The sequence below is a fragment of the Corylus avellana genome, chromosome 6 (genome assembly GCF_965113065.1).
Source record: "Corylus avellana chromosome 6, dhCorAvel1.hap1.2, whole genome shotgun sequence".
Taxonomy (NCBI): domain Eukaryota; kingdom Viridiplantae; phylum Streptophyta; class Magnoliopsida; order Fagales; family Betulaceae; genus Corylus; species Corylus avellana.
In genome coordinates this window covers 4,170,078-4,190,184 of record NC_142495.1, presented here as the reverse complement: position 1 = coordinate 4,190,184, position 20,107 = coordinate 4,170,078, and the positions used below count along the sequence as shown (strand labels likewise).

The following is a 20,107-nucleotide window of genomic DNA, read 5'->3' as shown; positions in this document are numbered from 1 at the left end:
ATAAGTTCAAAAAAGATAACATCTTCATTGAGTCATTGGTTCAAGCACCTTCCATACATCTGACTGGAGGTCTGGCCGATTGCTTCGGTTCCTTTCACAACACCCTAATGCCAAGCGAGCCAATTTTTGAGCAAGCGCAATAGGCCAGTCTCCAGCCAAAGGATCCAAAACCCCTTTCAAGCTTCCAGCATCCAAGGCATTTTTCACTTCGTTTGATATCTTGAAGGGTTGTCTCCCAGTCAACAGTTGTAGTACTATGATTCCAAACGAGTAAACATCTGACTTCACAGTAAGCACTCCTGTTTCAAGGAACTCAGGATCTATGTAGGCTGGAGTGCCCTTTGGAACAGTTATATGATACAGTGTTGTGTTAACGTTGTTGCTTGAACTTTCATCAGGGAACAACATACGGCAGATTCCAAAGTCACTTAGTTTACTCACAAAGTTGGCATCAAGGAGGATGTTGGAGGGCTTCAAATCACCATGTACTATGCTGTGAGGTTTAATGGAGTGAAGATAAACAAGGACAGAGCACATCTCTGCGGCGATTCGTATTCGAGTCTGCCATGATAATGGAGGACTGTTTCCCCTGCAATTGAGTCGATCTTCAAGGCTTCCATTAGGAAGATATTCATAGATGAGCGCAAAAACTTCCGGGCAAGATCCTTTGAGTTCCACAAGGTTGGGATGCCTTAGCTGACTCAATACTCCAAGCTGACATACAACCAACCGGTGAGATAGAATCCCATATTAAATTTTTTTATAGATAAATGATTGGTGTCAATAATTTGTGCATATATATATATATATATTTTATATATATTTTCATACAAATTCAAAGCCATAAGACCAAATAGAAGATTCAAAAGAATACACAAACCTCCGTTTGGAATTGTTTGGTGCCTTGTGCATCATGAGATTTTAGTATCTTTATAGCAACCTTAGTTTGACGCAGGAGACCTTTATAAATGTTCCCATATCCTCCTTCTCCAATTTTAAGGGATTCATCAAACCATAGAGTAGCTTCTTCAATCTCAGTGAGCAAGAACTCAGAGAACTGAGGCATCTGTCTACTTGAGGGCTCCCCTTGTTTTCTTCTCAGTGCTTCAGCTTCATTCACTGCACTATCACAGTACTCCTTCTGCAACTTATCTCTCTCTTTGTGTAACTCTGCAATTTGGCATTTTAGTAATGTTTCCCGTTCTTGAGAAATAAGGAGTTCTTCCACGAGTTGATCTCTCTGATTCTTCACCCTTTCATGTTCTTCTTTCTCCTTCAACAGTGCTTCCTCAATTTCTAATCTTTGTTTCAACTCTGCCTGTTGATTGGATTGTTTGCAATTTGCATAAGATTTTTTTTTTTTCAAGCTTAGTGTCAATGGTAGTCAGGTAAAAGAGTGTGCAGTTTTCAAAACACACTAGAGATCTTTCTTTCACGAGTTGATATTTATTTACAACATTAAAGAAGTTGTAGATTGGTAAATGCATTACCCTACGTATAGCCTCAATCATGTCTCTTTCTGCTTTCCGACGCTTGAGTGCCTCTTTTTCAGCCTCTGCCATCGCCTGTCTAAGTTGGTCGTATAGAGAATTATCTAGACTTCCCTCCTGCTAGGATGCATTGAAAGTTCAAATTTTCAATCCTTCTCATATCTCTTTCTTTTTCTTTTTTTTTTTTTTTTTTTTTTTATAAAAATTGTGATATCATTTTATCAAAATTCAGAATAAAAAGATGGTCCATATATATATATATACACACACACACGATGTTTTGCACATACCACAACACTGTGAGCTCCACTGGAAGTAGAAGAGCATGTTGACATGAGACTTGGACTAGAAATGAAAGAGGGAAATGGTGGAAGTAGAGAAGATGCGACGTCCACACTGGAAGAGCTTCTTGAATTAGCAGAAGTCGAAGAGAGTGTCCCAAACTCACTTCCCTCACTCCATGAAGGCAGAGAAATTGCAGAGCAACCCAAATCCTGAGAACTCCTTGGTAATAAATCCCACTGATCAAAATCCCCTTCTGGAGTAAAGAAGCCACTCTTTAGAGATGCAAGCTGCTCTTCAGTGCCTTCTGGTATTGGACTATCCAAGAAGCTTGTTCCACCTCTGTCCCTACTGTACCCCACTGCAGCAGATTGTGATCTCCTAGGGTTTGGTTCTCCAGTTTCGGTGTCAGCACTTGCGTCCCTGTTTTTATATGGTATAAAGATATCAGTGAGTGAGAAGGCCATAGTATTTCAACAATTTCATGCATTTTTTTTTTTAAATACATAAATATCAATAAGAAAGTTCTAAAAAGCTTAGAAGCTTCTGGTTTAGGGATATTTTTCCAATATTTGTATGTGTACAAGCAAACTGTCAAACAAATTAACCTGTTGTAGATGAGGTTGCCCTTGCAGATAAATTGTATGTGACAGGAGAGTGGTGCTTGTTCGCGCACATATTTAGCTTTACTAGACTTGAGGTCCATCATTTTTCTGCAATGTCAAGCAGTAGTTAAGCAATCTCGATCCCCAAAACTATAATTACCAACATAAGAAATTTCAACAAACAATGAAACAGCTAGCAATAATAATCTTTCTATGAAAAGTGAGGAAAATTTGTTTTGAATTGTTTGGGATTGTTCTGTGTTGCATGTTAGGTTCGTGTCAACCTCTTAATCATAATCTGCTAATTTCATGTTAAGTTTGTTTTGAATTCGCAAATCGTGTCAAAAAATTTCAACCTTAAATGTTGCATGTCGGGTTATGTCGAGACATGCGTACAAGATTACATAGGTTAACCATAACTTGGACTCATTTAATTAAATAGGTCAAACTATCAACCCTAACCCACTAATTTTGTATTCAGTTTGCAAGTCATGTAAAAAATTACTAGCTTTATATAGCCACAATAGATATATATACATATAGAACAAACAAGAAGTGATTGTGATGACATGGAAAAAGTTGTTGTGTGGTTTTTGAAAAATGCTATACACCATATCTTTATCATACTTTTATTCCACCATGATGATATGACAAAGTGAAGTAACTCTTGAATCAGTCCTTGTTAAAAAAAACAAAATAAAATAAAAATTAATGACCGTTAGATCCTATTACGTTAGCATAATATGTTAAAGGTAAGATAAAGACATGGTATATAGCATTACTAGTAATTTTTACCTTCGATAGTGCTTCTCTGCTGCTGCTCCCATGACAAGCTTCCTGATCCCATTTTGAGAGATGAGTTCTACAATTTCCTTCTCGATACAATCCGCTTCAGTTATTAGCTTATGAGCCTGTGCCTAGATTTTGAAAAAATAGAATGCCAAAATAAGGGATTTATGTAGATCTCACACAAATTCAATGGTGGATTCCACAAATATAATGGTTGATCTATTGAATTTGGGATCAGGATCTACTGAAATTCTCTTGAAATTTTAGTTTCTGAAATTTCTGATTTAGGCCGCCCATTTTCCATCCAAGGGTCATTATTCTGTCACGTGTTACATTACTAATAAAATAATAAATTAATAAATATTTATTATTTTATTAGTAGTGAAACACGTTGTAAAAGAATGATAATTGGATGAAACTACAAAAAAAAAAAAAAAAGTTCTAAAAAAGAAAGAAGGACTTATACCCCCATTTGGCGACAGATGAGAAGATATTCATTCATGATCTGTTGCATTTTTTGCCTCTCAGTTTCCTGGTGTTCCCGTACAATCTTTTCCGTCAGTGAGCTTGCTGGAGCTTTTCCACCCACTGCAATTAAACCAAAAAGAAAATAAAAATCAAATCAAATTCGTAATCCTAAGTCTCTATATATATATATATATATATATATATACTGGGTGTTTGGGACATACTAAATGGAATATACAGTGCGGGCTGATGAACGTGAAGGATGCAAATCCTCCCTCCTCCCGAGTTCTGCAACGCCCATACCAGGATTGATTTGCACTCCTTCAAGTCTTTTCCAACCGCAACATATATCATATCCTCAGCCATCGGCTCCAATCCTCTGAAGCCTCGTGCTGGAACTAATTAAGCTGATATAATCATCTGCTTAAATTGCGTAAATTGCAGCCACAAAGTCCCCACAGCCAAGAGATCGAAGACGTGCCGAATAAGTCAGTTCGCCAAGTTCCCTTCCATGCATTTTCAAATTTATTAGAGATCTCCACAAAATTCCACCTCGTCTCTTGTCGTCGTCCGTCGGTACATAAAGGCATGGACCCGCCGGATCTGGCGGATTGCATGTACTGACTCAGTAGACTGCTAGGAATGGCCAAATCAAGTCAATTAATCCAGCCGCCGAAATGGACCGTGGACCTCACACTATATATACCACGTGTCACTACTTCAACAATGGCCTGAAAAATCTTTATTCCGATGAGATCTCCGGTTTGCGTTGACGCCGTTCGTTGAGGATATTTGACATTTAGCAAAAGATGAAGTGCAACCTGAACCACCACATGCATGTGGTCGGTCCATGGCGCCTACACAATATTTAGCCACGAGGAGTAATCGGGTGGCCTATATTGACTTAACCTGCCACCGCAAGTTCTCAATCGATCCTTCCGAGGTACGTAGTGGCGAAGCCAAAAATTTAGACGAATGAACTTAGACAAAATTATTAATTAATAATATAAATAACAAAATAAATATATAATATGATATAATTATTGTTTTAACACATAACAAAATCAAGTTTCTTTTGCAATCTCGGCCCCATCCTCGACCTTCCAAAGAAATAGTTGATGTTTGGATTTTTCTTTTCGAAACATAGTATTCTTTCATCTCTTTTTCACATTAATCGTTGGATCCGTAGGCAATATGTGGGTTTTATAATTTCAATGATAAATTAAAAATATATATATATATATATAAATAGGGATTAATACAAAATAGACGGGGATGATAAAATAGCATTTCTCTTTCTAAAATCAAGAGAAACTGTACAAATATGGAGACATTTCTTCTACTACAACCAAACCATAAGCTTAAACAAGTCATATAAATATTAGGAATATATATATGAAAGAAATACAATGACTAAGAAATATATATATGAAAGAAGGTGGCTGGCATTAAGACCCATATGAAGCCCTCATTGGTTCAAGCATCTTCAACACTTCTGAACCAAGCTTCGGACGGCTCCTTCGGTTCCTGTCGCAGCATCTCAATCCCAGGTGGGCCAACTTTTGAGCAGCCAAAATTGGCCAGTCTCCAGCCAAAGGATCCAAGAGAGCTTTCAAGTTTCCGGCATCCAGGGCATATTTCACTTCACTTGATATCTTAAAGGGTTGTCTCCCAGTTAACAGTTGTAGTAATATGATCCCAAACGAGTAAATATCAGACTTCAAAGTAAGCACTCCTGTTTCAAGAAACTCAGGATCTATGAAAGCGATACTGCCCTTTGGGACAGTTATATGAGACAACGTTGTGTTAACGTTGTTGCTTGAACTTGCATCAGATAACAACATGCGGCAAATTCCAAAGTCACTCAATTTACTGACAAAGTTGGCGTCGAGGAGGATGTTGGAGGGCTTCAAATCACCATGTACTATGCTGTGAGGTTTAGCAGAATGAAGATAAACGAGGACAGAGCACAACTCTGTGGCGATGCGTATTCGAGTTCGCCATGATAATGGAGGGCTATTGTCTTTCATGCTCAGTCTATCTTCAAGGCTTCCATTGGGGAGATACTCATAGATTAGCGCAAAAACTTCAGGGCAGGATCCAGTAAGTTTCACAAGATTCGGATGCTGCAGTTGACTCAATACACTAACCTGATATATATTATATACAACCACTAAATGAGATAAAATGCCAAACTTTTGATCTAACTTCGTTCCAATTTTTAAGTGTAAATTGCTGTTGTTGAATGTATTTTTCTTTTAAGTGATGAAAACTTTAAAAATTAAAAAATTAAGGAAATAAATTTTGAATAATGGAAGTTTAGTTTGAATATAAATTAAATGGAAAACATCACAAAAGATCCTTGAACTATCTTGCGTTTTGAAAAATCTCTCAAAATTTAAAAACTCTCAATTTGATGCAAATTGCAATATGCCTTCCCTCATTCAATTTTTAGCGTTAGCTTTAACGAAAATCGACAAAAATACCAAAATACCTTTGATTTTCGTTTTTTTTTTTTTTTTTTAAGAAAAACAATTGGGTCACAATGGTAAATTTAAAATTTTATAAAAAATTTAGAGGTACAAAGGTCATTTAATCATGTTTAATGTCCATTTAACGCTGAAAATTGATATACAAGAGTACTTTACCTGTACATCACATCAAATTGAAAGTTCATGACGTGAAATTGAGGGCTTTTGAAATTTTGGAAGTCTTTTCAAAACATATGATAGTTCTAGGGTTCTAAATGAAGTTTCCTATAAATAAAAGATCAAATTTATTTCTTCCTACCGGTTTAAACTCTTAAAATAAATGATAATTTAATGGTACGCATCACTAGTTTTGGCCTAATAAATATACAACTACAAATAAATTTTCGAAGGAATAGACAAACCTCCATTTGGAATTGTGAGATGCCATGGGAACCGGGAGATTGTAGCATCTTAATTGCAACCTCTTTTTGACGCAGGAGACCTTTATAAATGCTTCCATATCCTCCTTGTCCAATTTTCCTGGATTCATCAAACTTCTGAGTAGCTTCTTCGATCTCAGAGAGCTTGAACGCAGAGAAGTGATCATCATCACCAACTTGTTTTCTTGATCTTAGCCCTTCAACTTCTTTCAGCGCATTATCGCGCTCCAACTGCAACTCATTCATCACTTTCTGTAACTCTGCAATATCAATCTTTAATGATAATTCATGTTTTTTAGAAATCCCCAGTTCTTCCTTTACTTGGTCTCTCTGATTCTTCACATTTTCAAGCTCTTCTTTTACCTTCACCAGCGCTTCCTCAAATTCTTTTCTTTGTCTCGATTCTTCTTGGCTCTGTTCATTTGATTATTCACAATTTACATCAGATTATGTTTCAAGTTCTGCAGCAACTAGAAATCTTTTTATTATTATTAAAATCTTTACCCGGCGTTCGGCCTCAATCACATCTCTTTCTGCTTTCAGACGCCTGAGTGTTTCTTTTTCATTCTCTGCCATCACTCGTTGAAGTCGCTCATAAAAAGTGTCATCTAAACTTTCGTCCTGCAAGGATATCCCTTAAATGTTTAAATTTAAAACCTTTTTCATATTGTTTAATTGTTTATTAATCTTTGATCAATTTCGATGAATAAATGCTAAAGAGAAACCTAAAACGCTTCTTATAGAAGCCCCATGCACGTACAATTTAAACCATACCATACACTCAAAGCCTCCACATGCATGCCTCATAATATATAGAGAAAATAAAAAACTGAATTTTTTATTTTAATTTAGAGTAAATTTGTATTTTTATAAATTTTACATGAATCAATGTATTGCACGTACCACCGCATTGAGGGCTCCATTAGAAGAGCATATTGAGATGGTACTTGCACTAGAAACCAATCTTGGACTCTGCGGCAGCAATGGAGATCCGACATCCACATAAGAGGTTCTTGAATAACCCGAACCCGCGGGAGAGGGTGCGCTAAACACATTGGCCTCATTCCATGAAGACAGAGTTACGTCAGCCACTCTTTTGGGAGAGCTGATTGAGCAATAATAACCCGAACCGGACGGACTCCTTCCCAATCCTAACCCATCACCCCATCCATCAGAACCCGAAGGACTTTTTGGAGATGAAGTAGTCTCTTGATCACTAGTGCCTGCTGCCGCCGGTGAAGGGATACCGAAGATGCCCATCATCCTTCCAATGCTATCCCTGTACTTGTGCCCCGCTGTAACAGATTGTGATCTCACGAAGTTTGATTGTCGGATTTCACAGCTGTCCCTGTTCCTGTCGTTCCCAAAAGCAACCGACCGTGATTTCATGAGGTTTGATTGTCCACTTTCAGTCACGTCTGCGCTTGCTTCCCTATATTCATATTTAAATTTAAATTTGCATTGGTAATTATAATAATATTTTGAAATAGAATAGCGTTGTAATATTAATAAAGATTATAAATAACTAAATTAATTCATCATATTTTTTTTTATCAGCTTAGTAATTTAGCATAATAATATCAAATTACAAAAGTTAAAAATTTGAATCCTGACTTTACCCATTGATCATCTTTCCCTATAGTCAAAATTAAAGTAAAAAGTAAATAACATGAATTTCATATATGAACTTTATATTGTCAACGTTGCATGATAAAGAGTAATTAATTAACAAAAGCTGTCTACCAAACCTGGTGAAGATGAGGTGGCCTTTGCAAATAAATTGTATATGACAGGAAATAGGTGCTTTCTCGCGCACATATTTAGCTTTACTAGACTTGAGTTCTGTCATTCTTCTGCAATTATCAAGCAATACGTAGTAGATCAACAATTATTGTAACACATTTTACTAGGTTAAACATCGAGTCACGTTAAAATTAAAAAAAATTAGACTTTTGCCCCATTAATCTACTACACAATTTGCAATGTCTTGTGTAGTGTCCCAAGTAATTAATTAGGCTTAGGCAGCTTGGTTAAAGGGTTAATTGGACTTTCGGTCACTAGGAATAGCAAGAGGGTCATTTTGAAAATTTTGGACTTTCTGACCAAACGCTCAAATGGGGACCACACGAACATTCGCTTGCAATAGTACACGTTCATGTGAGGATTAGCCCGAACGTTCATTGACTTTTGGTTAACCACTGAATATTGTCCGAGTGTACGATTGCAGCCCAAAAATTGCTGGGTAAACAGTACACGAACATTCAGCATTGTAGTACCGAACACTCATTACACTGCAGGGCTTACAACTTTTTCTATCCTATAAATACCCCTTCCCACAATCCTTACCAACCCAATCTGCCCTCTGAGCCCTAGAGAAACCCTGCTTGAGTATTATTGTGAGCTTGAGAGAGATTCCTTGGTGTTCTTGAAGAGAATGAGGAACTTCATATGTCCTAGTAATTAGTTGGACAGTTTAAAATTTATTTGGACAAAGGATTAATCTACATGGACTTTCTCTTAATTAGTGTCTAAATTGATAATAACTTGGATAACAAATTGACGGAGATGGCAATTTTTGACCGTTAGATACCAACGAAGAATAGATCAAGTGATCAAGATCATGATGAAGTGGAAAAAGATTTTATGTTGTTTATACCGTTTATAGCGCTTCTCTAAGGCTGCTCCCATAACAAGCTTCTTGATCCCGTGCTTAGAGATGAGCTCTACAATTCCCTTCTCAATATGGTCCATTTCTATTTCCAGTTTCTGTGCCCGTACCTACATTTAAGTTTATCTTGGATACATGTAAGTTGTAACTAAGTTAAACACTAAAGGAATATAAGAAAAGTGAATAAAACAAACAGAAAAAAAGGAATAAAATTTATACCCCTATTTGGAGACAGAAACGAACGTATTCATCGAGGATCTGATGCATGTTTTGCCTTTCAGTTTTCCGGTACTCGCTCACTATCTTTTCCTGGAGTTTGCTTGCTGGAACTTTTGTACCCACTGCAGATTAATCAAGAAAAAAAACTCTAATAAATTCCAGACTATATAATATTTTTCCAATTAAGTTTCCTTATTTTCAAATCGTTTTCACAATCGAGCCTACTTGCATGGAATCATCAAGAAATTAACATGTACGTGTTTGGGACTTACTGAAGGGAATGAGCTGTGGAGGCTGATGAACATGAAGGATGCAAATCCTCCTTCCCCCAGAATTCTGCAAAGCCCATAACAGGATTGATTTGCACTCTTTCACATCTTTTCCCACAGCAACGTATATCATATCATCAATCACAGATGCCGTGATTGCCATCGGATCCTCCAAAGTCTCATGCCTGCTTCCCATTTCGCAGAAAATCTAATAAATTCAACGCATATATATATACCGTAAAATTTCAGACACTCCCACAGCTATACTATATATGCAACAAGTACTGGAAAACTCATTCACCAAAAACCCTAATTTTCAGCTTTCTGATCAATACAGAGAATATAAGGATCAAATTTTGAGCAAATTAAAAATAATTGAGAAATTAAATAAAAAAAAAAAACACGAAGACTCTTGGTAAGGGGTTGTGTTGGTTCTGTGAAGTTTCTGATCAGGTCTGTACATTAATGGCATGGACCCAGCCGGATAACTCAGTTCGGAAAGAGTAGTACTACTTCTTCTACATGTTCCCTTCTAGATCTCCACAAAATTCCACCTCATCTTGTCGTCGTCCGTCGGTTACGGTACATTAGGGGCTGGAGCAATATTGCATGCACTAATTGTACTGATCACACTCATGTCCAAATCAAGTCAATCCAGCCCCCGAAATGGACCGTGGAATAATTTATATCAAATTTTTGTAAACTAGTTTCGAGAAAAAAATTTTCAATTTACTTTGATAGATGATAAGTGTCATTTAATATTTTTAGGTTTCTAAAAAATTAATATTTGAATTTTGACTCCTGTCTTTTATTAGAGTAGGTTAAAGAAAATTTTTTTCAACAAAAAATAGTCGGGATAAAAAGGCGGTTGCGATTAGCAGTTAGTAGTGAAAAGACAGTTGCGATTGCGATTAGTGGTTATAGATTCAAATATTAAAAAAAAAAAAAAAAAAAAAAAAAAAAACAAGATTTAAAAAAAATAAAATAAAAAGAAATGGTAAAAAGGCTAAAAGCGTCTATAAAGTTTCTGGGCTCCGTTAGGATATGATTGGGAGTAAAAGGGACTGCTTGTTTCGACGCCTTTGTGTATATTCAAGCATATGGACCCGGCCATGGCTTGCGCAGGGGTGCAACGACTTCAAATCATAAGTCAAAAGAATAACAGTACTTGCTAGGTTGTGTTTGGCAAACCTATACTGTAGCTGATGCCCATAGAATACAGATTGATGTGTTATAATGTTTTGAATTTAAAAAAAATCTTGTTTGTAGTAATTTTTTTATTTATAAAAAATTAAAATAAAATGATCATATTTTACTGTAGAGATTATTCACCATTTCCATGGTGACAGGAAAATCATTACAAAACGAGATGCATGAACAAAATAAATAAATAAAATTGAGAAATGATCGAAACACAGCTTTTTAACCCAACTTTTCTCTTTATGTGGTCATTTTTTAAAAATAATAATGATAAAAAAAATTATGAACCAATAACATCATATGTGGTCTTTTTCTATTTTGTATTTTTTTTTTTAAAAAAAAAAAAATTTGTATTTTTCTTAAACAAAAATAGTCATTTATTAGGAAGAAAAAGATCATTTTTAATTTTTTTTTTTTTTTTAAAAAAACAAATAAAAAAATGATTACATAGAATGTTACCACGTAGGATTGGTAATAACCCTTAATTTCCAGTTGAAAGAATTGAAAGAGTAGTCAGATGAGATTCTTTGGATTCTAACATCTCGATTTTATTATTATTATTTTTTTTTTTAAGTAAAGCGTCAAAAAGATGTCACCTCATTAGTCAATTAATAAATAAAACCCTAGAAAAATGGTTTAGAAATGGCCCCAACCAAATAATTATCAATTTCTTAGTGGCAACTTATAATCTTTGAATCCTGATTGGGAGTATGCACGCCGTGAAGGAAAAAGTTTTTTTTTTAATATTTTAAGAAAAAAAAAAAAAAATTTTGCATTGGCGTGCATAGCACGCTGCGTACTCTTTTGTTTTACCCATAATCTTTAAAGTCAATGAAGGCTTCTCCGCCACAGTGATGAAATGGAAAAATGATCAGCTGGCAACGTTTGACTTGATGATGACAGATGGTGCTAGGCCCGGGTTGAAGCTAAGACGTTCGTAGGAAGCTCCCTTTGTCCTTTTTGTAGTGGCCATGCATGAAGGGCTTGTTTAGGTTGCATCTCTCGATTTTTTTTTTTTTTTTGATTAATATATATATTGATGGGTCGGTCTTAATTGAATCAATGATGTAGGGCAAACAGGGCACATATAGTACTCAAGCTAAAAGTTTTTTTAGAAGTTGGCTCGAGTTTCGCTAAAATTCTGCTCGAGCTAAGTCCGTTCAAATTTAAACGATCTTCTAATTTTGGCTATAATCAACTCCATCATCCCTTGTGTATTCTTCCTTCATTTGGTTCACTTTTTGATATTTAGACTTTTTCCATCTTTACTCGATTTAGTTCATTTTAGATTAGTGCTAACAAATTATTTTCTTGCTTTTCCAAGTTTGTTAATTTGTAGGATTGTTATACAATGATCTTAGAGTTCAATAATAATTCAATTTTCATTATAATTAATATATTGTTTTATCTAGTACAGTAGCAATTTCTTAATGAGCAAGTATCCGAAGCAGGTAATAAGCCCTAAACCTACCACGAAAAAAAAAATAAAAACCTGTTTCAAAGTGTTGGGAGTATCTTTGGAATATTTCCGACGGTTAAAACCATTGACAGATAATAGTCTTCCATGTATTAATTCTTTGGCAAAGCGACGAAAATTCTATCCACAAATTAACTACGTAGAAAGGTCTGAAAATGACCGATTGAAAGAGAATATATATATATATATATATATATACATATATATATATATGTGTGTGTGTGTGTGTTCTTTCTTAATTGGATAAAAAATAATATTAGTCGGTTTGGAGAAAAAAAGGGTTTAGGGCGAGTGAGTGTGTGATTACCATCGGATCCTCCAAAGTCTCATGCCTGCTTCCCATTTCTCAGAAAATCTAATAAATTTAACGCATATATATATATATACCATAAAATTGCAGACACCCCCACATGCAGCTCTTTATATATGCAACGAGTACTGGAAAACTCATTCACCAAAAACCCTCATTTTCAGCTTTCTGATCATCAATAGAGAATATATAGAAGGATCAAGTTTTCAGCAACTTAAAAATAATTGAGAAATTATTATTATTATTATTATTTTTTATTTTATTTTTTTTTTAAAAAAAGACCTGGTAAAAGGTCTTGTTGGGTTCTGTGAAGTTTCTGATCAGGTCTGACGATGTACATTAATGGCATGGACCCCGCCGGAGCTGCCGGATTGCATGCACTGATCCCACTCATTCTCAGTAGGAATGGCCAAAATCAAGTAAATTCAGCCACCGAAATGGACCGTGGAGTACCTCATTGTATACCGCGAGTCACTACTTTAACATTGGCCGGAACAATCTTTATTCCGATTAGATCTCCGGTTTGCGTTGACGCCGTTGACGACACAAATCTTGAAGAAATCTACAACTAGCTGGCTGCTGCTTTGCGTCATAATTGATATTTGACGTTGACAAATGGGGTGTTTGTTACTACTTCTTTTTTTTTTTTTTTTTTTTTTTTTTTTTTTTCACTTAACACTTTCAAATTATTAGCCCAATGACAATTTACCCCTTAAACTATTAATTACGACAATGTATCTTCTAATCTACTAAAACAATGGTAATGTACTCCCAATACTAACAAAATGATGAAATTGTCCTCATAAAATTTTCAATAAAACCAAAATGCCCTTAAATTTTTTTTAAAAAATATATAAATTTTAGTATTATTGTTTTTATTTTAGCAAGGGAAATTTTGTCATTTTGTTAAAATTTGGGGTATATTGTCATTGTTTTGATAGTTTGAAGGGTAAATTGTCGCAATTAATAGTTTGGAGGTAGATTGTCATTAGGGTGGTAGTTTGACGGGGTTAAGTGAACTTTACCCAAATATTATCATTTTTTTAAGTACTTTTTATATTACATCATTCATTTTTGGGTAAAGTTCACATATCCTCTCAAACTACCACTCAATTGATAATACTCTCAAACTTTCATTTGTGGCAAAATCCCTCCAAAGTACCAAAACATTGTCAATGTCCCCCAAGGCTAACAAAAAGATATAAATGCCTCTATAGACTTCTCAATATGACAAAAATACTCCTATAAATTCGGAAAAAATTAAATAATTTTTAATTTATTTTAAAAAACGAAAAAAAAAATTACGATTAATTAATTATACGACACGTGGCAATATTTGATCGGTGCTAACGTGGCGTTCTCTTAAATTTTGGACATAATTTTAACGGAGGTACCATCTCCGTCTTTATGAAAATTACATACACCTCCTATGATAAAAATAAAAACTTAGAGAGCAAAAAAATAAAGAGTTCAAACCTTAGGGGGCTTTTTAGTATTTAACCATTTTTTTAAATATAAATTTTTATTTTTTACTAAGGGTAGATTCGTCATTGGAGGGACATGTACAAATTTTTAGTAATTTGGGGGAGACATTGTCACAATTGAAAGTTGTGAAGAACATTATCAATTGGGTGGTAGTTTAAGAGAGGATGTGTGAACTTTAATTTCCCTTTCATTTTTTATATCACATCATTTTTTTTTTAATTATTATTCAAATAAAAAAAAAAACTTTTTCATTTTTTAATACCAAATATTATTCTCTTTTTTTTCTTCACATAAATCATAAACAGTAACAAAAAGGGGAGGGGTTAACAAACAAGGCTAAAATGCAACCACGTACTACCTGTACGTGCATGTGGTCCATCGCCTGCCTATTCATTAATTAATCGGGTGGCCCATATTGACTTGACCCGCCACCACAAGTTCGATCTCACCCGATCCTTCGGCGTACGTAGTAACGAAGCCAAAAATTTAGTAGGTTTGGAGAAAAAAAGAAGAAGCACAAAATGTATCATACAAGTAAAAGAATTAAAAAAATCATTAATTGTCATCAAGGGGTTATTCAAAAAGTCGTAATAAAAGAAAAAAATTTCTGTAGCCATCATTGATTAAATAAAAATAAAATAAAGGGGTCATGATATATAATTTGATCAACAACTTAATTGATGATTACATCAATTTATCATACAAGTAAAAGAATTCTTGAAAAGAAAGAAAGAGGAGATAGAGATAAAAAAGATTAATTTGTAATTTTTGATAAACATGAAAAATATTAAAATTTATATTTTTATCCCTTGTTAACGTACACCATAATTGGTTCTCAAGTTCAACTAACCTTTAAATTTTTTGTTTTAACAAGAAGTAGAATAACCTTTGATTTTTTTTTTTTTAATCTATTTTTTAACAAGAAGTAGAAATCTTATCTTTTATATATGATCACTGAACCTTGAACCTCTTATGAACAACTAACATCTCTTATCTTTTAGATGCTAGCATTCTGAATATGGATAAGTAATCATTTTAATTAGTAAAGTAGAAACTTTAGGAATAACTTTAAATTAAAAGAAATAATAACTTCAATCATTCTAATAGGAAGCAGATACCTAAGCTTGAAACATCAAAAAAATAAAATAATCATTCATATCAAATATTTTTTCTTCCCTCGACAAAATACTTTGGTTTGCAAAATAGACCTTTCGAATGGACTAACTAATCCTAGGTATAGCTATTCTTTTGTTTGATAACACTATATTCTTGTGACTAGTCTATTCTCATTAATCATTTCATGTGGGATTAAATTTAGGAGAAATTTCACTAAGGACCCCCAAACTTTCACCCGTTTTGAAATACCTCCCTGAACTTCAAAATCTCTCAATTTAGTCCCTTGAACTTTTAATTGCTTTCAATTTAGACCCCTCTGTCAGATTTTAAACGTCACATGACGTTTATACCCCTTACTTTTGTATAAAATTCCAACTTCGAAAACGTTTTTTATTAAAAAAAACAAAAAACAAAAATCATGGATATTTTGGTCTTTTTTTGAATTTTTAACGGCTAAAATTAACAGAATGGTCCAAATTAAGAGCAATTGATAGTTCATGGGACTAAATTGAGAGATTTTAAAGTTCATGGAGGGTATTTCAAAACGGGTGAAAGTTTGGGGGTTCTTAGTGAAGTTTCCCCTTAAATTTAAGGTTAAATACCTTATTCCCCCTTTGGTTTAACTTCTTTATTTTTTGCCCCCTAGGGTTTACTTTTTATCACAGGAGGTACTTCTGGTTTGCCTAAAAACAGAGATGGTACCTCTGTCTAAATTTCGTCCAAAATTTAACGAAATGTCACGTCAGCATCAATAACAAATTAACACGTGTCCATATAATTAATATAAAAAATTAAAATTAAAACATTAAAAAAATTATATTTAATTAATTAATTTTTTTTTTTTTTTTTTTAAAAAAAAAGGAAGAAAAAAGTTTGGGGGTGGCCGAAACCACCCATAAACCCATTGGGGATGGCTCGGCCACCCCCATATGGCCAAAGGGGTAGCTCCCAAATGGCTGGTTTGGGGGTGGCCAAGCCAAAGGAGGTGGCCGAAACTACCCTCAAACCCAAGCCACCCCCATATGGCCAAGAGCCTTTGGGGGTGGCTCTACGTTTTTCTTCTTCTTCTTTTTTTTTTTTTTTTTTTTTTTTTTTAAAAAAAATAATAATAATTAAATATAATTTTTTTAAAAATATTTTTATTTTTTAATTAATTATATGGACACGTGTCAAGTTGTTATTGGTGCTGATATGACGTTCTGTCAAATTTTGGACAGAATTTAGACGGAGGTACCATCTTCGCTTTTAGGCAAACCAGAGATATCTCATGTGATAAAAAGTAAACCCTAAAAGGCAAAAAATAAAAAAGTTAAACCATATAAAGAATAAGGTATTTAACCTTTAAATTTATTGTGTAAATTATAATAAAAAACCCCACCCTCTCACACGCACGCCATCTCTCAAATTGCGACTCTCTGCAAGTGCAAACTACAACTCTTCTCTGCAAGTGCGGGGTATCTCTCTCTTCCCCTCTCTTCGATCTCTCTTCTCTGTTTCTTCTCTATTTCATTCTCTCTCTCTCTCTCTCTCCATTTCTCAATCTCTCTGTTTCTCTTTTCTTCGTTTCTCTACAAAGAAACAATTTTTCATGCCTCTCTCTCTATTTCTCCATTTCTCTACAAAGAAATTTTCATTTCATATCCCCTCTGTCTCTGTTTCTCTATCTCTCTCTCCGTTTCTGTACTTGTTTTTTTGTTTTTTTGTTTTTTGTTTTTTTATGGTTGATGAGCTTTTCGTAGTATTTTTTTTTTTTTTTTTTTAATATGGTGATATGATGATTATGTAATTTTTTTTTATATATAAATATTTTTGTAGCATAACTGCAAAAAGAAATTTTTTAAAAAAATTATAGGATAGTTGTTTATGTTTCAAAAAACAAAGAAAAAAAAGTCCTTAATAATATAAATTGTATTTGTATTTTAAGGGTATTTTAGGAAATTTGATCACAATATGATTCTATTCACCAACATATTGCATTGTATTAAATGAAGGAATATATAATCAGTGCTCTATTCTAACGTTACAATCAAACAAATGAATATGAATAGCTAGTCTAATCCACACTCTTCTATTCCCAATAGTAACTAATCTTTTTTCGATAAACTAGACATTTCGCGAACCAACGAGGCCACAAACCCACTGAAGCCACAATCTTTAGTACTAATTTTAAAAGCTCTGATATCAAAGACTTAGAGGTTTGTTAGAGGGGTGTCAACTCGGTCCGGTTTTTCGGTTTTGGCCAAAATCGGGAACCGGAACCGGGGTACCCCGGTTCTCGGTTTTGAAAAACCGGAACCAGGACCCCGATTAACCAAGGTCCTGGTTACCGGCCGGTTCCAGTTTTACCCGGTCCGGTAACCATTTTTTTTAAAAAAAAAAATTGGTTTTTGGGCTTATTTTAAGTATTGGGCCAAAAATAAGCCTCTTTTTTTTTTTCTTTTTTTTTTTTTCATAAGTTGGCCCATTTAAAGAAAAAAAAATTATTAGTCTCTTTGTCTAAATTAAAGGAACTTTGTTATGATTGTTCCAAATGATTAAAAATAAACTTAAAAAAGTCCAATTTTTTTTTTAAAATCAATGTTTTTGCCTATTTGGACCTTAGAAATAAAAATTTAATTTTTTAAAATACCATAAACCTAAACCTAAGTGTAAAAATTGTTAATATATATAATATATAAATATAATTAAATAAAATGGAAGCCCGGTTTCCGTATTCCCAGTAAAAACCGGGTACCAAAAACCAGTACCTGTACCGGACCCGGTTTTTGGATTTTTCAAACCGGAACTGGAACCGGAACCCCGGTTTCCTAGTTTCCGGTTCCAATTCTGGTTTTTTAGTAATTTTTAACAACCCTATATGTTACGTATGTAGATTGAAAATTCGGTGGTAAGTGATGGAGATCATCGGGTTAGAATGAATTTGGACGTACACACACCCATCAAAGAGTCAACATGCATGGCCCACGTCTTTCCAAAATACATTAATACAGAATAGAGGTGTTTGCAAGCGAGAAACACAACGTCCCACGATATTTCACAATACCCCTGCGAATCAACTATCCCACCGACAAAGCAAAGAAGTAATTCCGCAGCAATTCTTCATTCATAACACGCACAGCAGAGAAAGAATAGAAGAAGAAAGAAACAGAGAGAAAGGGAAAACATCCAGAATCAGAAGAGAGGGCCAATGAGAAAGAAGAGCCGACTGTCACCACACATGAGGAAAATAATTGCTATATGAGAACATGTTCAAGTATATAATTTTTGATGTGACATTAAAAATTATTATTAAATTAAAAAAAAAAAAAAGAAAAGCATAATAGCTTTGTCGGTGCTGCATCAGTATGGTAGTGTTTGTTGTTATTGAAGTAATGAGCCGTGTTATGACAATAGAATATATATATAAGAAAGAAACATATGTACTCTAGCTTTTTCCACCTGGAACAAATTGATGTCAAGATTTGAAACTTTCATTAGTTTTCCTTATTATATTGCCAGTGGAAAACGATCTATGCAACTTTTTCTCCATTTTTTATTCTTTGTTATTTCACCTGAGATTATTTGGTTTACAGGCACTGCTAGAAATATTCCACCATTATTTTTCTGGGGAAGAAGTCAAGAAAAGAGACGTAACATATGTTGAGTAATGTGAGGAGGAGGAGAAACAGAGAATATACTTTGCCGAATATTATAGACGGTTGGATTAAGCCTTTGACTATCTCATTAAAAAATTAATCGGTGTATAATAAAAGAAACCAAAGCGATTTATGGCATTTAAAATCGTACGGTGCAAAATATGTTTTAAAAACTGTCCACGTGAACAAATCGACAACATAGACTACTATAAACTTTTCATTTGTTGAGAATAATATTGTATATTGAATCACACAGAATAATATACAGAAGAGGCTTATTTATATAGGCTAATAATACATACACTAAGATGTCCACGAGCTGATCACGAGACGTGACAAAATGAAGCTGTAGTGAGCCCTGAAAAAGATGATGGCGGACAAAATGACAATCAATCTCAATATGCTTGGTCCGTTCATGAAAAACATCATTATGAGCAATCTGAATAACACTCATGTTGTCACAGTATACAGGAGTAGCAAAAGAAAGAGAGACACCTATATCCTGTAATAGCCATTGTAACTAAAGTAGCTCCGAGGTAGTGTTAGCTAGAGCACAATATTCTGCCTCGGTGCTAGATCAAGCAACAACAGTTTGTTTCTTACTTCTCCAAGAGAAAAGCGAGGTGCTAAGTAGGAAACAGTAACCAGTTGTAAAGCGACGATCTGTTGGATCACCCGCCCAATCAGCATCTGTAGTGCCCCAGAATTTTCAAAGCTATTTAAATAGATTATTTTGATAATGATGTTATTTTAATATCCATTGTAGCTAAGGATTTTAATTCTTGGGAAATTTATGAGAGTGGTAATTAGAGAATGGTAATTGGTAAAATAATAGGATAGTAAATGGTAGGTATAAGGATGGTAGAATAAGAAGGTAGAATAGTATAGGTAGAATAGTATAGGGTTGGTAGAATAGTATAGGGTTGGTAGAATAGTATAGGGTTGGTGAAATAGTATAGGGTTGGTGAAATAGTATTTGATTTTCTCCTATAAATAGAGCTCTTCTCCTTCAGTATTTTCACCACTCATCTCCTCTCCCATCTCTTGCATATATTCTTCCTTCTTCCGCTTTTTACTCGGTCTTTCTTTTTTCTAAGAGTGTTTACTCAGAACAGAGAGAGAAAGGGCGAGACCAAGCGCTACAAGAAAGAAAGAACACAAGAGATAGCGGACTTTAGAAAGT

The 20,107-nt window shown here is 34.4% G+C and overlaps 2 protein-coding genes across 2 annotated transcripts; both read right to left on the bottom strand.

Moving 5' to 3' along the window:
* Window positions 1-8: 8 nt before the first annotated feature.
* LOC132186869 (U-box domain-containing protein 33) lies at window positions 9-4,036 on the bottom strand. The gene is made up of 8 exons (XM_059600974.2): window positions 3,859-4,036; window positions 3,633-3,754; window positions 3,173-3,294; window positions 2,381-2,485; window positions 1,781-2,195; window positions 1,491-1,607; window positions 881-1,318; window positions 9-714 (listed from the first exon to the last, which is right to left on the bottom strand). Exons 1-8 carry the CDS (start codon window positions 3,998-4,000, stop codon window positions 25-27), a joined length of 2,151 nt encoding a protein of 716 aa, XP_059456957.2. The 5' UTR covers window positions 4,001-4,036; the 3' UTR covers window positions 9-24.
* Window positions 4,037-5,072: 1,036 nt separating this feature from the next.
* Window positions 5,073-10,022, bottom strand: LOC132186867 (U-box domain-containing protein 33-like). Its single transcript, XM_088517350.1, has 8 exons — window positions 9,705-10,022; window positions 9,433-9,554; window positions 9,202-9,323; window positions 8,294-8,398; window positions 7,445-7,977; window positions 7,050-7,180; window positions 6,528-6,959; window positions 5,073-5,784 (listed from the first exon to the last, which is right to left on the bottom strand). The coding sequence occupies exons 1-8, from the start codon at window positions 9,895-9,897 to the stop codon at window positions 5,083-5,085; spliced, it is 2,340 nt and encodes a 779-aa protein (XP_088373476.1). The 5' UTR covers window positions 9,898-10,022; the 3' UTR covers window positions 5,073-5,082.
* Window positions 10,023-20,107: the final 10,085 nt, after the last annotated feature.

Excerpts from the sequence above, each read along its gene's own strand:
- LOC132186867 (XM_088517350.1), bottom strand. The coding sequence starts at position 9,897 with ATGGGAAGCAGGCATGAGACTTTGGAGGATCCGATGGCAATCACGGCA. Across the intron at positions 8,399-9,201 it reads TTAGAGAAGCGCTATAAACG|AAGAATGACAGAACTCAAGT; the intron begins GTATAAACAACA and ends TGATAATTGCAG. Across the intron at positions 7,181-7,444 it reads AGCCCTCAATGCGGTGGTAC|GGATATCCTTGCAGGACGAA; the intron begins GTGCAATACATT and ends TAAACATTTAAG.
- LOC132186869 (XM_059600974.2), bottom strand. The coding sequence starts at position 4,000 with ATGGCTGAGGATATGATATATGTTGCGGTTGGAAAAGACTTGAAGGAG. Across the intron at positions 2,196-2,380 it reads GGCAACCTCATCTACAACAG|GGACGCAAGTGCTGACACCG; the intron begins GTTAATTTGTTT and ends ATATAAAAACAG. Across the intron at positions 1,608-1,780 it reads GTGGAGCTCACAGTGTTGTG|GAGGGAAGTCTAGATAATTC; the intron begins GTATGTGCAAAA and ends GCATCCTAGCAG.